At 40.6% G+C, this 20,144-nt stretch overlaps 1 protein-coding gene across 4 annotated transcripts in view; it reads left to right on the forward strand.

The window, feature by feature from the left end:
• Positions 1-1,559: 1,559 nt before the first annotated feature.
• Positions 1,560-20,144, forward strand: part of spty2d1 (SPT2 chromatin protein domain containing 1) — a 29,113-nt gene continuing 10,528 nt past the window's right edge. The window contains exons 1-5 of one of the 4 annotated variants that reach the window (XM_041197864.1): positions 1,565-1,705; positions 7,856-8,125; positions 11,952-12,066; positions 16,556-18,247; positions 19,434-19,596. In XM_041197864.1, coding sequence (XP_041053798.1) covers positions 16,633-18,247; positions 19,434-19,596 — 1,778 coding nt within the window. In that variant the 5' untranslated portion in view covers positions 1,565-1,705; positions 7,856-8,125; positions 11,952-12,066; positions 16,556-16,632. Of the gene's footprint in view, positions 1,706-7,855; positions 8,126-11,951; positions 12,067-16,555; positions 18,248-19,433; positions 19,597-20,144 lie in introns of all 4 variants that reach the window. The other 3 variants (XM_041197865.1, XM_041197862.1, XM_041197863.1) reach the window with 3 other exon arrangements.

Below are 20,144 nucleotides of genomic sequence, written 5' to 3' on the forward strand. Positions count from 1 at the left end.
GTCGAAAACAGGTGATGTAATGGAGGTGGAAATAGCCGTCTTCGTTAGTATAAATATGACGTCAGAAACTCACATTGCGGTCAAATGTGCACCAAGGTTGTGAACAGACCGGCTTAATCTCAGGCTGTTGCCAGGAATATGTGTGCATTGGTTGTTCAGACAGGGATACCCCTGCAATGTGTGCACTGTTGAGGAAGTCAGGGGTATATCTGTACTGAAACAAAAATTGCTGGAAAAAACTCAGCAGGTCTGACAGCATCTGTGGAGAGGAAGACAGAGTTAACGTTTCGAGTCCAAATGACTCTTCATCAGAACTAAAGAGAAATAGAAATGTGGTGAAATATCAGCTGTTTAAGGGGTGTGGCACTGGTGGAGCTGGATAGAGGGCCAGTGATAGGTGGAGACAACGGAGAGATTGCCAAAGACGTCATAAACATAAGGTCAAAGGGGTGTTGACGGTGGTGATATTAGCTAAAGGATGTGCTAATGGAGACATTAAGGGAAGAAAGAAGGATGAGCAAGTGATGGATGGCCCTAGTAGGGGTGGGGTGGGGGGAAGGGATCGAAATAGGCTAAAAAGTGGAGATATAACAATGGATGGAAATGAATTTTAAAAATAATAATAAAAATGGGTTGGAAAAGAAAAAATATATATAAAAATATATAATAATTATTAGAAAAAAGGGGATCAAAAAGGGAGTGAGGATGGAGGAGAGAATTCATGAACTGAAGTTAAATTTCTATTATTATTTTTAAAATTTATTTCCATCCATTGTTTTATCCCCACCCCACCTCACCCCCACTAGGGCCATCCGTCACTTGCTCATCCTGCTTTCTAACCTTAATGTCACCATTAGCACATCCTTTAGCTAATATCACCACCGTCAACACACCTTTGACCTTTTGTTTATGACACCTTTGGCAATCTCTCCTTTGTCTCCACCGGCTCTTTATCCAGTTCCACCTGTCCCACCCCCCCTTAAACAGCTTATATTTCACCACTTTTCTATTTCTCTTTAGTTCTGATGAAGAGTCATTCGGACTTGAAACGTTAACCCTGTCTTCCTCTCCACAGGTGCTGACTGACCTGCTGAGTTTTTCCAGCAATTTTTGTTTTTGTTTCAGATTTCCAGCATCTGCAGTATTTTGCTTTTGTCTTGCATATATCTGTAATGTGTGTGTATTGGTTTTGGAGCCAGGAATACCCCTGTAACGTCTGTGCATTCGATGGGTTTTTGAGTTAGAAATAGTCCTATAATGCGTTTGTATTGGTTGTTGAGTTCAAGATACCCCAATAACGTGCGTTATTCAGTCTGGGATACCCCAGGTATTGGAGGGACAGGTCTATAATGTGTATGCAGTCGTTGTTGAGTTAAAAATCCTCTTATTGTCTGTGCATTGGTTGTTCAGTTAGGGATATTCCCATAAGGTATGTGCACTGCTGGCTTAATCAGGATATTGCTACATTTCGCTCACGTCCTTCTTCGCGGAACACGGCAAGAGTGACGTCACTGACTGGCACCTACTTCCGGTCACGTGACAGCCCCAGCGGCCGGAAGTGCTGCTCAGCGATACGGAAGTGACGATATTGCCTGCCGAAGGCTACGTTGGATCTGGAACCTCCGTTCCCGGAGAGCTCGGAGTCATGGACTTCAGCAGCATTCTCAGCAAAGCAACCGAGAACCGGGTGGATGCCCAGCGCACGGTGAGTGACAGCCGCAAACATTTTAAATACCCCAGCACCCAGAGTCAGGCCCGGGGGACTCTTTAAATACCCCAGCACCCAGAGTCAGGCCCGGGGGACTCTTTAAATACCCCAGCACCCAGAGTCAGGCCCGGGGGACTCTTTAAATACCCCAGCACCCAGAGTCAGGCCCGGGGAGCCCTTTAAATACGCCAGCACCCAGAGTCAGGCCCGGGGGACTATTTAAATACCCCAGCACCCAGAGTCAGGCCCGGGGAGCCCTTTAAATACCCCAGCACCCAGAGTCAGGCCCGGGGAACCTTTTAAATACCCCAGCACCCAGAGTCAGGCCCGGGGAACCCTTTAAATACCCCAGCACCCAGAGTCAGGCTCGGGGAGCCCTTTAAATACCCCAGCACCCAGAGTCAGGCCTGGAGAACCCTTTAAATACCCCAGCACCCAGAGTCAGGCCCGGGGAACCCTTTAAATACCCCAGCACCCAGAGTCAGGCCCGGGGAACCCTTTAAATACCCCAGCACCCAGAGTCAGGCCCGGGGAACCCTTTAAATACCCCAACACCCAGAGTCAGGCCCGGGGAACCCTTTAAATACCCCAGCACCCAGAGTCAGGCCCGGGGAACCCTTTAAATACCCCAGCACCCAGAGTCAGGCCCGGGGAACCCTTTAAATACCCCAGCACCCAGAGTCAGGCCCAGGGAACCCTTTAAATACCCCAGCACCCAGAGTCAGGCCCGGGGTACCCTTTAAATACCCCAGCACCCAGAGTCAGGCTCGGGGAACCCTTTAAATACCCCAGCACCCAGAGTCAGGCCCGGGGAACCCTTTAAATACCCCAGCACCCAGAGTCAGGCCTGACAATTTATATTCTCATCAAAATTCCAATCCTTGACCCCACCGTGCAATCTATTGGCCCATCTCCAACCTCCTTTTCCTCTCCAAAGTCCCTGAATGTGCTGTCACCTTCCAAATTGCTGCTTGTCTTTCCAAGAATTCCATGTTTGAACTCCTTTTATCAAGTTTGCATCCTGCCGCAGTACTGAACCATCTCTAATCCAAGTCTCAAGTGACCATCCTGTGCAAAGGAAACTTTCCTTCTTTATCCTTATTAACTTATCTGCAGCTTTTAGCACAACTGACCACATCACCCTCCTCAAACTCCTCTCCATTGTTGTCTAGCTGTGTGGAACTGGTTCAGTTCTTATCTACCTATAGTCACAATATTACTCAGGTCTTCTTTTCTCACTCCTGCGCTATCACCTCTGATGTCAACCCAAGGGCGAATCCTTGGTATTTTCTTTTTCTCATTTTACATGTTGCCCCTCAGCAACATTATCAGAAAGCACAACGTTAGTTTTCACATGTATGCTGACAACACCCAGCTCTACCTCACCACCACCCCTCTTGACAACTCCACTGTTGCTATGTTATTGGACTGTTTTTTTGACGTCCAGTTAAACATTGGGAAGACTGAAGCCATTGTTTTCGATCCCTGCTCCAAACCCTCATTTCAAGCTACTAATTCCATCCCTCTCCCTGTCAACTGTTTGAGACTAAACCAGTGCTTGCAATCCTGGTATCATACTTGACCCCAAGATGAACTTCTGACCACATATTCACTCTATCAATAAGACTGCTTATGGCCACCTTTTTAAATCATCCGACTTCGCCTTGTCTCAGCTCATCTGCTTAATCCCTCAGTCGTGCCTCTGGTCGTGACGATGCCAATTCACTCTTGGTTAGTCTCACACATTCTACCTTTGTAAACTTGTAAAAATCTGCTGCCCATGTCTTAACAAGTACTAAATCGCGTTCAAATATCATCCCTGTGCTTGCTGACCTGCATTCGCTGCCTGTTAAAATTATCCTTGTTTTCAAGTGGCTCCATGGTGCTGTCCCTCCCTATCTGTAGTTTCCTACAGTCCCACAAACGCTTTGAGAAATCTGCACCCCTTTATTTATTGCATCTTGAGCATCCCTGATTTTAATCGCTTCACCATTGGTGGCTGTGCCATCAGCTGCCTAGGTCCTAAGTTCTTGAATTCCATCCCTACACTCCTCTGCCCCTCTGCCTCATTTTACTCCTTTAAGACATTCCTTAAAACCTAACTCTTTGACCAAGCTTTTGGCAGATGGCTTAGTATCTCTTTATTTGGTTCGGTTACATATTTTGTTTTGTAATGCTCCTATGAAACGTCTTGGGATGTTTTATTATGTTAAAGGTGCTATTATAAGTATAACTGTTATTACACCCTTTAAATACTCCAATACCTAGAGACAGGCCAGGAGAGATTTACATTATTCCCTTAAAGTACCCCAGCACCTGATGAAACTCTGATACCCTTCAAGTACCCCATATATTCCCAATGTGCGATATTGTATTAATGCCATTAAGTGCAGTTGAATAGCTAACTTGTATTGCACAAGTTATAACAGTTTGCATTTAACCTTTCGAATCCAGGTGAGGCAGATGGCTAATAAGCCTGTGGGACCATAAACAGTCCTGTGAATCAAACTTTTGCTGTCTGTGTGTAATACATAATAAATCTGTTCTCTTCATTGACTGGGTACGGGTGAATGACACACCAAATTGAACTTCAAGAGCTTGCTCCCAATAAAAACCATACAAATACATGACGTAAAGATAGCCATATAATCCAGAGTCACTCGGGTCAGTTAGGAGATAGAAACAAATACTCTAAATATTTTATATTAAAATATACTTAAATATTTATCTTTTTTGTATTGATCATTTGTAACAACGGTTAAGGACTAGGCAAGGACATTTGGACAAAGAACACAAACATCTAACTGCATTTTGAGCCCAACTCATGCCTTTAATTCTATGTTGCCTGGCTGATCACTCCAAGTATTACTGAGTGGAGTGATTATTTCTAAAATTTGAAATTGATTTTCACTTGTGTTTATGTATCTCGTTTCTACCTGATATATCTTGAAGTGATGTAAATTTATCCTATCCATCCGTTTAATATTTTAATGCTCTAATAAGATTCCTTTTAAACCTTCCAGAAGTAAACCTTTCATCAGTAAAAGAAATTTAACTTTGCTGAACTTAACTATCCCCATTACTCTTGAGATTCCCCCTTTTAATGCATAAACAGCAACAGTTTCTATTTCTGAAGTCCCCTTAGATATGTGGTGCTCAGAAATGAATGCAAATGTATTCCAGGTGTGGCCTGACTCCAGAGAATTTCAGATGGCAGAAAACATATTACAGCAAGTTGCCGGAGTTGCCCAGAATTTCAAAAATCCCTTTATATTAAAGGCTTTTCTCTGGGGATGCTGTGCAAGTTGTTTTCACGGAGACAATGCAAAAAGGTTTTGTCTTGAAGTGGCCTTGCTTATGGCACTATCAGCAAAATGCAGTTTTAATGGCACATGATACTGATTTTAGTGGCACGTGGCACGTCTGTGGACTCTGTAAAATGTTTCCTGCTCACTCCCTGCTAACACTTGCCAGGTTGATGAGATTTACAGCTATTGCGGTGTTAAATTAATTTTCTAAAAGCTTTGTTTGATTGTAAAATAAGTCTTTGGTTTGATTGTACCATTTTTGCATGCAGTAGTTCTCAATGACACCACCAAGGAATGCTTGGAACAGGAAGTATAGATTAAAAGCTCTAATACTCAGGAGTGACAAATATGATTTGTCAAATCAGAATCTGCGTAAACTTGTGCGTTATGAATTGAGAAAACTAAGTTGTAGGCCCTGCCATTGATTTTGGGAAAAGTGTATATATACTTTTACTGATATAAAGCAGGAATTGTTGACTAGATGATATCTTGATTTTATGAAGTCTCAGGATTGTAAGAACAAGAAGAGTGACATAGGTAGGAGTGTCGCAGTTTGAAACTCCTAGGAGTAGAAGACAGTGTGATGATGTAATATCAGTATGATAAGGAGGTAGAATGGAAGTTAAACATGTAGAATAATGAACACGTAGCATGACAGAAAAGAAAGTTCAGAGGAATGTAATAGTATATGAAAATGGGGTGATGATTGATATTGAGGGAGACTAGAGGTAAGAATACAAGTTCCTATCAGACAAGCTTTTTCTTGTATCCTGTCCAGGAATGAGAGGGCTGTTAGAGCCTTGTCAGTGATGAAGTTTTGGATAAAATTTGACCTGAATTGTTAAGAATAGATATGATTGACAAAAAAAAAATAAAGCCAAGGCCTCTGGAGGAAACTTTAACGATGATGAAGAATAGAAGGAGGCGGTAGTAGCTGTCAGACTTGAGAATTGAAAGAAATAGAATTGTCCCACCAAGTATGCAAGAGATAAGTCAGACATGGCCCTGAAAAGACTCAGCAATAACCTGGTAAATGTTTCAACATATATATTATATATGTCACACACCATAAAGCTAGAATTGGGGTTCTAAAATGTATTGGGTTTTTTGTGCTCTTAGCTGGTTGTTTGGAATAACAAACTTCAGGGGTAAAATGATACTCTATCCGGTCTGGTAAGTCTGATCTGAAGATTGCTGCACAGCAAGCAAAACTTTAAAGCTGAACAACAGCATTTGGAAGTATCAATCTGCTGAGTAGGAACTGGGCCTAGGTGAGGTTCTCACAGTGACAGCTCCCTCCATCTACCTTTCTCTATTCACAGTTTGCGAAGTTGTTGATATGCCTTAGATGTTAGTCTTAGTTAGCGATATTAAATCGTGTTTGAGAAATGGTAATGAGTATTTCTTCTTTTATTTTTGTTGCTTGTAAAGTCATATTGCATCACAGCTAATTATAACAATGAGTGATTGGGTAGGACAGAGAATTGCAGCTGTTTGCTTTGAGTTTGTTAATGTGTATCGGTGGTGATTTTGAATGGAGAGATAAAGAGGCTGCATACACAGCACATTTTTCTTCAGAAATAGTGCAACAGCAAACAACTTTCAAACCCTGGAAATTTATTACTATCCAAAATATTCAAATTAGTTTTTTTTGGTGGGCTGGGATTGGCTCTGAGTAGACTTTCTTGTGCCTCCATAGATGAGTGTGATCCTGAAGAACCCAGTAACTTTGTAATTGCAATATGATTTTTGTTCATGTGCTTTTTACATTATTAGTGATGCCTGGCGTTCAGAGGCAGATCTATTGTACTGGAGCAGCTATCTGCAATAAGGGATTATCTTTGTATCAGATTTTTGAATAATTTGAATTATAGCCACTGTTGTTGGTGGACTAATTTAGAAACCTGTTTCCACCAGGATTTTAGTAATGGACATGTGAAATTTTCATCTAACCACGCCATAGGTTACTGATTTCAGTAAAGCAAATTTCCCTTATTATGAAGTATATTTGCGCATTAAAATGTATGTGCTGAAGTGGAATTTTTCACAAAACATAATTGCCAACATGCCATATACACCCGATGATAATTAGTATGCTAAAGCAAATGTTACACTTGCGTGCACATACAGTGTAGTATTGAGGGACTACTGTACTGATGGGGTGCCATTTTTTGGATGAGCTGTTATTCCAAGCCCCTCTTTGCCCTCTTTAAACATTTCCCCACAACGTAAGTGACTACACTCAAACGCTTCATTGACTATAAAACACTTTGGGCACCCCAAGGTTGTGAAATACCCTATATAAATGCAAGTTCTCTAAGCCAACATATAAAGTAACTTTTCGCAAACCCTTACAGCTGAAGTGGGTTGTTCAGCCCACTTTGGTTCATACATTCAGCAAAAAAATTTCTCCTCCCACATTTCACAAGGAAAACTAGAGAACTAGGGTACCTGGCACGGGCGATCCTCTGTAAAACAGAATAATGGTGTTAGGCCTTGTCTAGAATACTGTGTCCAATTTTAGTCCCATGACATAGTGGATGATTTAGAAGCCTTGGAAATGGTGCATAGAAGGACCACTCAAATTATCCCCTGGTTTAAAAGCCTTTTATCTCACAGCTGTTTATGGGATCTAGCTTAAATTGACTGCTATATTTGCCTACAAAATATTTTTTGAGTTCTCTGCCCAAAGGCATATCCGAACCACACTGCCAAGACCTCCACTATGTGGTAGGGCAAGGAGGCACAGGATTGGGTCACCAGTCATATCAAGGAGTCTGCTTTGCTGTGGGAACATACACTTTTACATATGTGTTATATATTTACATATATATTATAGCATGAAGCTATGGATATCGTTTGTAGAGGTTCCAATTTCTTTCCATCACATTTCATGGCTGACCAGAATCTCTCCTTTTACCACCTGCCATTGGCGTACGTTGGAAGGATTTGCAGGTTGATACTCAACCTGTTTAGCCACATTATGAACATGTCTTCTTTGATCATCAAGTCCTGGAGTGGGACTTGAACCTGGAACTTCTGGCTCAGAGGCAGGGCCACTATCTCTACACCACAAGGCCTTCTTCAAAACAGTTACTACACTTAAAAGGTATGATGTGCTTTTGTGCATCCTGAGGATGTGAAAGGTGCAAGTTCCTACTGTCTTCTGTCATTACAATTTCTCACAAGAAAGCTCACTAATTTTTTGTAAGGTTGTTTGTTCCAAATTTTAGGTAATTTTATACTTTGGGCTCTTATCCACTAGGAACTGTTGAAATTATCCAAATTAATTTTATAGGTCCATTGCAACATTCGAGGAAAAGAAAGCATTTCATCCCATCTTGTTCTGTTGTCTCTGCCCTTGTTATTGAGTTTATTTGGTGCACACTTCCTCCCAACTGTTCAGTCTTCTGCAACAAGCATTTGGCAAAGATGAAACCAAGTTTTTTTTTATTTAGATGCTATCAAAGCAGTGCTGATGATATCTAAAAAGTTACAAAACAGTTGCATGATGGATCTTAAATTTCAGTTTCCTTTTCTCAGACCCCAGGTTTTTTTCTATACCACATACAATTTCTTAAATGCAAAGGAAATAATCTCCTAGCTAAACTTGAAGACCGCAGAGTTCCACATCTTGGCTTTTATTTATTTTGTGCTTAGTGAGGGACTGGGAATAATGCACGGATTTCGTGCAGCTAGCCATAATCTCAGAGATAACTTGCTAAATTTGGGAAGTTTTTAAAAAAAAAAGAAAATCGGGACCCTCCCAGCAGCTATCCTTAGCTATTCTGGTGTCGCTATCAGCTGTGTGAACCAGCAGCCCCAGCACTCACCAGTCATAATGTAAAACACTGTTAATGTTGGGTGTTATCAGCAACAGCAGTAGTTTATCTGCTGTCCTAACAGTACTATCTACTGTTAATGACAGCAGATAAACTAAAATTATAAGTTCTGTAACACTAAAACAATTCTTCACATCTGCAGAACATGCTGGAGCTGGGGGATGTTGCTGGTATTTGATTTATACCACCGTTAAAATATGCAAATGAGTTCATTGCAGTGCCAGTGTCTGAAAGCGCCATCTGTTTGTATTGCTATATACACCAACAGACTTCTCAAAAATAGTATCTTTTGGTTCCAGGTGGAACCCCTGGGACTGTAACAAGGATTCCAACTATTCAAATTTGAAACAAGCTGTTTAAAACTTCAGAATGCTTGCACCAAAAAAAGGCAGTGGTAGGGCAGAGGGGTGGGTGGTGGTGATGAGAACAAGAGAAGGTCTGTGACATGGTGGAAAGCAGAGGAGATTAAGTGACAAAGGGGTTGCAAGACAAAATGAAATGGCAATGAGACATTAATAAATATAAGATTGGTCTAGACAAATGGATTTAAAAAGTGTGCTATTCTCTAAACAAATGCTAAGTTTTCATCTACTGTGCATACTTGAGTAATTGTCTTTTACTGAATCTCAAAACCCTTTCTCTCCCTTTTCAACTTATTTTTCCCTCTGTTTCCCTGACCCTCACCACCACCCCATTTCTCAAGGATTTGGCAGCCCTCACCCAGTACCTCATCCAAGCCACCGTTCTTTCTGTGAACTCGATGCATGAGTCATTGGCATACTTTTTCCTCATGGAGGTCTTTGCAACCATCAAACTCAAACTGCACATTTAGTTTTCAGCAGCAGTCACTTAGTAAACTCCAATTTTCCCTTGTCTCCCATCCACCCCAAAGTGAGGCAAATTGCAAGTTGAGCTAGTGCACTGTAAACCACTAACTGAACCTGAGGCCTTGGGCTCTGTAGTACTGGTAGTGCCATGCCTTTTCTCCCCATTTATTAATCATGGTTTTGCCCCACTCCTCATTCACATACAACAATATAAATTGCTTTTGGGGTGCTCCTGGCCAAGAATGCTAACTAGATTGTTTTTAGACCATTGGCTTTCTGCAGTTAACCATGGAACCATAGAAAAGTTACAGCACAGAAGGAGGCCATTCAGCTCATCTTGTCCATGCCAGCCCGAGGAAACCCAGGCGCCCTTTCTAATCCCACCTTCCTGCATCCGGCCCATAGCCCTGCAGCTTACAGCAGTTAAGGTGCAGATCCAGGTACTTTTTAAGAGTTTAGAGTTTCTGCCTCTACCACCAACTCGGGCAGCGAATTAACCTTTCAGAGAATATAAGAATGTCCACCTTTTCTAGTAATTCTATTTGTTTTGTGCTTTCACTTCTTGCTTTCCCTTTCCTGAACCTTTTGTTGCCCAATAGTATGGCCAAATTGGGGAATGGCCACGTGCTTGTTCTTCTCAGTAATTGCTGTGTGATCTCTTCACTCGCTGGTCATGTCATTTATTATGTAGCCTCTTTGCATGCATTGAAGAGATTTTCATTCCTTTGTGCCTGCATTCTGACAACAAAACATATCTTTGCTTGTCACAATGAGCGGTTGTCTCTTTATTCCACAGGGGAAAGACACATTCCTAATATGACAATTCACTAGTAGACCCATTTTGGATATACTTTAAAATGCAAAATCAGGCCCCTCAAGCCTGCTGCACCATTCAATACAATCATGACTGATCTTCCTCGATTCCACTTTCCTGCTGCTCCCCATATCCCTTGATTTCCTGAGAACACAATGATCTATCTGTCCCAGTCTTGAATACACTTAATAACGTAACATTCACAAACCTTGAAGGTAGAGAATTCCAAAGATTCATGACCCTCTGAGCGAAGAAGTTTCTCCTCAACTCGACCTAAATAATGAACTGCTTGTCGTGAGGCTGTTCCCCATGTTCTAGATTCCTCAGCCAGGGGAAAGCAACCTCTTAGCGCCTACCCTGTCACGTCACTGCAGAATTTTGTATGTTTCAATGAGATCGCCCCTCATTCTTATGAACTCTAGAGAGTATAGACCCACTTTTCTCAGCCTCTCATCAAAAGACAATCCACTCATCTCGAACCAATCTAGTAAACTTTTGGTGTACTGACTCCAATATAAGTATATCCTTCCTTTAAATATGGAGACTATAACTGCACACAGTCCTCCAGGTGTGGCCTCACCAAAGGCCTATAGAATTGTAGCAAGACTTCCTTGTTCTTGTACTCTAGTTCCCTTGCAATAAAGATCAAAATGCCATTTGCCTTCCCAATTGCTGCACCTGCATGCTAATTTTATGTAATGTTAATTGTATGCAAGCTTTTAGAATTCAGAATTTAGAAAAGCATGATTTGATGAAGGACAACCAACATGGGCTTATTAATGGCAAGTCATGTTTGACAAATATAGTATTTTTTGAGAAGTGGCTCTTTGCTAAAGTAAGAGAATATAGTAGATGTGCATATAGATTTTCAGAGGATGTTTAAAAAGATACCTGAAAGGAGGCTCCTTTAAAAAAATTCAGATGTATAGAATGAAAGAAAATTTAACTGCATGAGTAACAAACAAGATAAAAAGGCTCAAAAGCAAAATACTGCAAATGCTAGAAATCTGAAGTAAAATCAGAAAATGCTGGAAATACTCAACTGATCTGGCAGCGACTGTGGAGCGAGAAACAGAGTTAATGTATTAGGTTGATGTTCTTCCTCTGGAGGTGGAAACATTATGCATGTTATGGGTTTTAAATAAGTACAGGAGCAGGGAGAAGGTGGGAAGAGACTCAAAGGGGAGTGGAAGACAGGAGAGATTAAATGACAATGGATGATGGTGCAAGGCTAAAGGAAATGGTAATAGGGCAAGTTTAAAAAAACAAAAAATGGTTTTAGAGAAGATGTAAATGGGAAAACTAAAATGATGGGGTTGTCTTTACATTAGTATATACAGTAATTATTTGCTTCATGAAAGAATACTAACAGCCATTGTTTCTCCAAAGGTTTAGTTGAACAAATTGTACTTGGTGTCATATTGCCATTTCTTTTTGTTCTTTTTTTAATAGAAGCGTTATAGCTTGTCAGTGAAACCTCTGAAAAAGTATCCGCAAGTGAAAGAGGTTCAGTCTGCTGCAGTGCGAGCATTCCTCAAACGCAAAGAAGAGGAGATAAAAAATAAAGGTACTGTACTTAATAGGGAGACGGAAGTATTTGACTCAATACTGTAATAAACTTCCTGCTACATTTAGATATCTCTGCAATACATTCACCAGCCCTCAAATATCTGATATTTCTGAGGGTAGAAGTCACAAGCAAGTTTGAGAGCTGAAGAAATATATTAGAGGAGCTATTCAAAGCAGCAAAATGCTTCTTTAATTTTGTCCCAGTTAAACTGCTACGGGTGTTGTTTATACAGGGTATAGTTTTTCCACCCCATCTCCGCTAAAGGTACTGATTCATGCTGGTTTTACATGCAGTCCTCCAGCCTTCACCCACAACTGGCAATTCTTCAAGTGTGATCCAAACCAATGAATAATGGTTCTCACTTGACACACAAACTCAACCAGAGTTGCACAACTGTGAGCCGTAATTGAGTTCCTGCCCACTTTCATTGAGATAAGGTAGCTCAGCAGAGCTGGGAAATCCTCAGCATAACTTTGTTTCTGCAGTATCTTTTCCTTTCGATAGTTGTGTGGTTCAAGAACTATTATGAGAGTACATTGTGGAAACTTGCTGGGTGGCTGTTAAATGTGTTCACTTGAAGATATTTGTTTTTGTCTCTGTTAAGCTGAAATGAACATTATCAGATCTGTATAAATTATTCAAACTCAGTTTTCACCCCACCAAAGTCTTCCAGGCTTGTGCAACCTGGAGGGTTGTGAAAATTAATCTGGAGCACTGTTACATTGGCATATGACCTAGGTTGAGGAAAAATGTCGAGTAAAAGGTAGATACTGCCTTTTCATTTTTGGGTTCTCAATTCAAACGCAGCTCTGTCTGAGCTGAAAATCTTCATTGCCTGCTGGCCACGAAGGTCCTATGTGAAGCCAATATGGGTTGTCTCAATTAATTTCCTAACTGGAAATTAGGAACTAAAACTGTCCCTAATTCAGCATTATTTGGCCATTTTGGTTGGAGAAGCCATAAGATGGCTGGAATGGGAAATGAAACGTCTGCAATTTGTGGATGCTATTAAGGCAGGGGCTAAGGTGCATTATGTAGCAGAGTAGAGGAGTTTTGCTCTACTTGGTGGTGCTGTATCTGACATTGGTACTGGGTGCAGCATCATTCCCGATTTGCACAAAAAACATTTTTTTAAAATTTGAGGGTCAATTGAAGGTTGAAATACAACTGTCATGCTGTTGTATATTTCTAAGTTACTTGGTTGCTGTTTACAGGGCAGCATTGGTTGCAGACTGAGAGCTGGTAATTTGTACCAAATGTGTGCTATACAGAAAGATCTCAAAAAATTGAAGAATATACAGAGTAGCCTGCAGTGAACACTCAACTATCCACCATAACAAAAGACCTTGCAAAAAAATTGTGTGCAGAGGTGGTTAGAATGTGAAGTTCTCTACTATAAACATGAACAGAAATTCTTTTCAAAAATTAAGTAGCTTCTTGAAAAAGAACATTAAAGGGTACTGGGAGGGAGTAGCAGAGTGCAATTAGGCTGGATGACTCAAATCAGAAAAATGCTGACACACATTTGATGCGGAATAGCCTAGTTCTGTGTTATGACATTCTGTGATGATATTGGAGAGCCCCTTACTCTGACACACTGAGGTGATTTCTCTATTTAGACTTCCTAAACCAGAACTCAGCATGTGCAGGAAAGGTCCACTCCATTATTTAAATAGGGTGGGAGAGCTAAACCAGGAAATTATAGACCTATCAGTTTAAGTATGCGTGAAGTTGGTAGAACCTGTTTTTAGGGGCTGAGTGACTAACATCGATAAATATGAAATGATCAGATGTTGTGTATGCTGTTGAATAAAGAAGATAAAGGGATGATCTAATTGAAATATTTAAGATGATTAAAAGATTTGACAGGGTATTTAGAGAAAAAATATTTCAGAGGTGGATTCTGGAACAAGCAGCCATAACCTTAAAATCAGAACTAGGTTATTCGGTATGGTGTCAGGAAGCACCTGTTCACATGAATGGGAACAGAAATCTGTAGCTCTCCTCCCCACCCAACCCTTTCCAATACCGCCCAAAAAAAATTCAACTGAAAATCTCAAATTGTGTTCTTTTGTTAGGCAAAAGTACTAAGAATATGGACCCAAGGCATGTGAATGGACTTAAGATACAAGTCAGACATGATTTAATTGAATGGTGGACATGCTCGAGGGCTGAATGGCATACTCCAGTTCATATGTTTTCCAATCTTAGAAATTAAATATTAGGAAAGAAAATGCCAGCAGTTCATCAACTCCTAGTTTCCTGGATCCAAAACCCAGACTCTACTAACATTCAGCATCTAACTCTCATCACTGATAGGAAATTTTACAAGGTATTGGGCACCCACAATATGATTTCAGGTATAGACCTTCTGTGTCTGCAAGAAAATTCCAAACTCCATTCCATTTTAGCTGGTTTATTCAAACCAATTGACGCATATAAAAATTGTGAATAATTGAGAAGGCAGATAATCGAAGCTGACTGTGAAAATAACAAACTGCTGGCTGTCTTTTTTGTCTAATGCATGTAATCTAGCTGCAAGGACAAATGTGTGAAATTTTACCATAATAGATGTGGAATCATAAAAATTCTCTTCACTTCTGTTAAATGTATGATAGTAAAAAGATTGAGAACCAATTTCGTCATCAGCATGGTTCCTTATTCACAATATTCTTTTCATTGTTTTATATATTCATACCACTTTTACTCGGCTTAATTTAGTTCAATCAAATGATTGCAGACTTTGAGAACTCTACTTAATTGAGAGGATGGAATCTATTTAAGAAGCTTCTTCAACCCTCTTCCTATAGATCAGTAATTTATGTGAACTAAACCTGATTAGCCCAGGACTGTGTGAACACCAAATTTGGTGTACAGTTCATTCAAGAGCATTGACACTTTTCAGTGCACTCAGTACTATATAAATACAAGCATTAAAGTAGTTTCTGCTTTCTATAAGCATTTGCCAGAATGGAACTACTTTAGAGTTGTACAAGAATGTGTATGGACCCAAATGGTCAAAAGCGTTAACAGAAATATGAATTGCTTTTCTATTTTTTCTTGTATCTAGGAACAGGAGTAAGCTATTTAGTGCCTCAAGCCTGTTCTACCATTCAGTGAGATCATGATTTATGACCTAACTCCATATATTCACATTTGTCTCTTATCCCTGCAGCATTCCAGGCCAGCATTCGATTAGCTTTTATGATTGTTTTCTGTATTTTCCCATGTTATTTTAACAATTTATGCAGCTAGACCTCCAAGTCTCTCTGGTCCTCCACAGCTTCTAGTCTTTCATCATTTGAAAGTAAGCTGATCTATTCTTTTTAGGTCCAAAGTGGGTGACCTCACACTTGCCTATATTGCAATCTGTTTTCTAGAGTTTTGCCCTATCAAGTAATCTAGTAATATTTCTTGATAATTTTTTATACAAAATGAATATTGACACAAAAAAGGTTAAAATATTGTGTTAAAAGAACATGGTCTTTCGGGGTAAAAGGTATAGCGGAAAGTACCTCTTGCTCAAGGAGCTCCCCTTTTTGGAAAAAAAAATACACATTCTCAATCACTTGAGATGTTGGCACCTTTCAACACATTCTTTTTTACTCATTCACGGGTTGTCGGCATCGCTGGCTAGGCCAGCCTTTATTACCCATTCCTAATTGCCCTTGAGATGGTGAGCAGCCCGCTTGAACCACTGCAGTTATGTGGTACAGATACACCCGCAGTGTTGTTAGGGAGGGAGTTCCAGGAGTTTGACCCAGCCACAGTGAAGGAACAGCGATATAGTACCAAATCAGGATGATAAGTGGCTTGGAGGGGAACTTGCAGGTGGTGGTGTTCCCAAGCATCTGCTGCCTTTGCCTTTCTATGCTCAGCCTGAGTCTCTTTGGAATGACAAAGCTCTGGAAAACCAAACTGCCAGATGGGTAAAATGCTATTCCCAACCTATAGCATGGTTTCCTGGGGGTCAGCAGTTTAGGCCTGCCTGAAGTCATGGACTCCATTTAAAGTAGAGCTGTTGTGCAGCAACACTTCTCGATGGTGACATCACTGAAACTCTCTGGCAGGGAATGAGAATCAACTGGAGGATTTTGGGTGGTAAGAAAACTACTTTTTGAAAAACTTTAAGGGTTCTTTTGATATGTAATTTGTTATTTAAAAAAAAAAATAACCATCCCTAGCCATTTGGGATTAAAGCACAAATTTTTACGGTAATTTCAAAGGCCATGATGCTGGTATTCATAGTTAGTTTCTTTGATATGAGTATCAGAATTTGACCATAGGTTTTAGTGCATAATTGACCAGGTCATCTGTTTTGGTGGTGTTGATGCTGAGGATTCCTGAAAACTTCCCAACTGTTAATTGAATAGCATCAGAGAGATGTTTTTCATGAACAAGTAGGTAGACAAAACTATCTCTTACTGCTTAGTACTACATTATGTTTAAGGGCCAACTTTAAACTTTTAATCATTTTTTAATGTAGATCTAGAAGAAAGGCGGAGGAAGGCAGAGCTGATTGCAAAACGAGTTGCATTAAAACATGATCGTAAGGCGAGAGCGATGGCTACCCGGACAAAAGACAATTTCAGAGGTTATGATGGTACTCCTGTGGAACAGAAAAGCAAAAAGAAAACTTCTGATGATGAGGGAAAGGACCAAACAATGGATGACAGTAATGATGAAGATTATTACTATGGTGGGGCACAGGTTGAGGATGAAATATCTGAGGTAGAGGATTCTGACGAGTTTGGAGAACATTGGGATGAGAGACCAGTTAAACGGCAACACACAGAGCCTGAGAGACCAGTTAAACGGCAACACACAGAGCCTGAGATACTAGTTAAACGGCAACACACAGAGCCTGAGATACCAGTTAAACGGCTTAAACGTCAACACAGAGAGCCTGAGATACCAAGTAAGGAACCTAAGAGACTGTGCAGGGAACCTGAGATATCAAATAAAGAACCTGAACAATTGTGTAGAGAGGTTAAAAAACATAAAGCTCCGAAAAAACCACCATCAGCACCCATGAACTTCTCAGATCTCCTAAAACTGGCTGAAAAGAAACAGTTTGAGCCAGTGGAGCTTAAGCCAATAAAAAAAGTAGAGGAGAAGCTATACACAGCAGAGGAACTGAAAGAAATTGAATTTTTAGAGCGCAAACGACAAAAACAGAATGACAGAAGGAAATCTGAGAAAGAGGTCACATTTTCACATCCAGCTAGCTCATCCAAGAAAGAGTCTTCAACTAAAGACAGTAAAAGCACAAAATTAGTGCGAGGCTCAGGAGAGAAACTTGCTTCATCCAGAGAGAGTAGCTCAACGACATCGGTTCATGGAATTAACAAGAAGCCGAAAACTTCATCTAGTGAAAAACCTCCATCTTCAGTGTCTTACAAAGCACCTATACAGGAAAAGTCCAGATCTTCAGTAGGAGTTGGACATTCCGCCTCCAAAAACTCCAGTAACAATGGTGGGAAAACTGTACTAAACAGCTCAGCAAAATCTGGAAATAGCTCCCAGACACCAAACAAAGGACTGAAACCTGGATCAAATGGAACCCATTCTGCATTGTCTTCAAAAAACAGCCAGAAAAGAACAGATCAGTCTACTTCATCCAAGAAAAATGATAGTTCCTCCACAAGACATGAAAGGACAGGTGGTTCAAATCCATTGCACTCCAAAAATGCAAGCAGCTCAGCTCCTGAACGATCCAAAAGTTCCAGTGGCTTGAGCCAAACACAACCAAGCAGTTCAGATCAACCACGATTGAGCAACTTGGGCCAACAGAGATCTCGGGGTCTGGTCAGTTCTGGGGTTTCTCGTCCCAGCAGTTCAGTAAGTTTATTTCCCCCGCAACCAAAAGATACGAGCAATTCAGGCCCTCCAAGGCAAAAGAATGCAAGTAACTCTGGGTCTGTGCAATCAAAAAGCTTGAGTGCCTCTGCATCAATACGGCCAGCCAGTTCTGGGTCAGTACGGCCGGCTGGTTCTGGACCGGTACGGCCCAGAAATTCTTCAGGAAGACCTGGAAGTGGAGTTGGAGTGCCAAAGCCCAAATGTACTGTAGTAGCAGAAACAATATCTTCAAAGAACTTCCCATCACGGCCCAGCAATGGACAGATGAGCAATATGAGATCACCACCAGGGTACAGACCAATGGCGCGCCCGTCAGGTACTACATAAAGATAATGTCAAATATTGTAAAAAGGAAAGAATTTGCGTTTTATGTAGTGTCTAATCGCTTGGGACATGATGGGGAAAAAGAAAACAGACCCCTGGCAAATGGTATATCCCCCCTCCAAGCTACGTCTAAGCTTTCTTGTCTGTCTAGCTGTTTACAGTGTAGCATCCATGGCCACGTAAGTTGAAATAAATATTCCCACTAAGAACTACCACGAATCTTCACACTGAATGAACCAATTCTGTGTGTGTCACCCCTCACCTGTTCAGACTTTTACACACTAGTGAATTAGATTTTTGCTGCTAAAGAAAATGGATACATTCTCTGCTGAAAGAGAGCACAACAGAACTACTAGAAACTTGCAGTAGTAAAATAAATATTGCTTTCAAGATTTAATTTGGGTGAGGTCTCTTATGGACCAGTAATTTGAGAAAATATCTAGAAAACACAATTTCAAATAAGACACAATATATATGTGATTCCTCAATACAATGGCTGCAAGGCAATTTTTTGGCTTATGAACCATTAAAGTTCCTGCAGTGGATTATGGGTAAAGTCACCATTATTTTCCAGGTTGCACAGGCCAGAAGATCCCAGATTCAGTTTATTTTCTTTATTAACTAATCTCTGCCAAATTAATATTTGGGCACTGCAATTTGGTTACTATGTCCTTGGGCTGAGCAGTGGAAAAATCTGCTAGGATTCCCACTCTAATAGCAATCCGAGTCAGCACAACTGGGTAGTGCTAATTAGTGTTGGGTGAGAGAAGAATTTGGCTTAGATATTGATGCCTTCTACAGTCAAATGGTCAGCTAGGGCTCTTGTTAAAGAGGAGATTAATTATGGACTGCGGGGAAGCCCGAGGTTGCCAAGAGTTTTACAGAAAATATCGAATCCAGAGTTCAGATGACAATTCTTTTGCTTGCTTTGTGTGTTCTGAACTGATTCTTAGCACCAGTTAAAAGAAATGTTAAATTGAAAACTTGAGTGGTGATTGTAATATCTTCATTCTAAAATGGTACGGCTTCATATGGAATTTATTGGGAGGCTGTATTTAAGGATCAGACAGACCTGAACCCTGTCTGAATTGGCGCTGTGCGACCTGCTCTGAGTTCATTAACTGACATTGTCAATGCAAGCATTGTAATGTTACAATTACTTCTGTTTCTTGCCTCAGTAGCTCCTGCAAGGCCACTTATGCCTATATCCTATAAACGGAGGCTGGAGGATGATGAGGATGAATATGATTCGGAAATGGATGATTTCATTGACGATGCTGGAGAATCGCAAGATGAAATCTCAAAACACATCAAGGCAATTTTTGGATATGACCGCAGAAAGTAAGGCGAATCTGTTGTGATGAGTTGCTTTGTCTGTATTGTGGACTATGTTTATAGAAAGAGAAATGATTTTGTGTCTCCTTATATGGGGGAATCTAGAACAAGGAGCCATAACCTTAAAATTAGAAATAGGCCGTTCAGGATAATGTCAAGAAGCAGTTTCTCATACAAAAGGTAGTTAATCTGGAACTCTGTTCCGAATAAAGCTATTGAGACCAGCTCAGTTGAAAATTTCAAAACTCAGTGATTTTTTTTTCAGGTAAGGACATTAAGATATATGGAACTAAGGCAGGTGAATGGAGTTGAGATACATATCTGTTATGATCTAATTGAATGTTAAAACAGGCTTGAAGGGCTGAATATCCTACTCCTGTTCATATATTCTGTCGTTTGGCAGGTAAAGGCATTGCATGCTATAGCACTAACCCTTCCGGACCAGAAGGTTGCTTGTCTTGACTCCTGACCTGTGCTGAGTTACCTGGTCTCCACATTGCAATAATTAGAATGCTACAGTTAACCTTTGCATTCCTGGGCTAGTGAGAAGGAAA

This window comes from Carcharodon carcharias, chromosome 10, assembly GCF_017639515.1.
Source record: "Carcharodon carcharias isolate sCarCar2 chromosome 10, sCarCar2.pri, whole genome shotgun sequence".
NCBI classification, from domain to species: Eukaryota; Metazoa; Chordata; class Chondrichthyes; order Lamniformes; family Lamnidae; genus Carcharodon; species Carcharodon carcharias.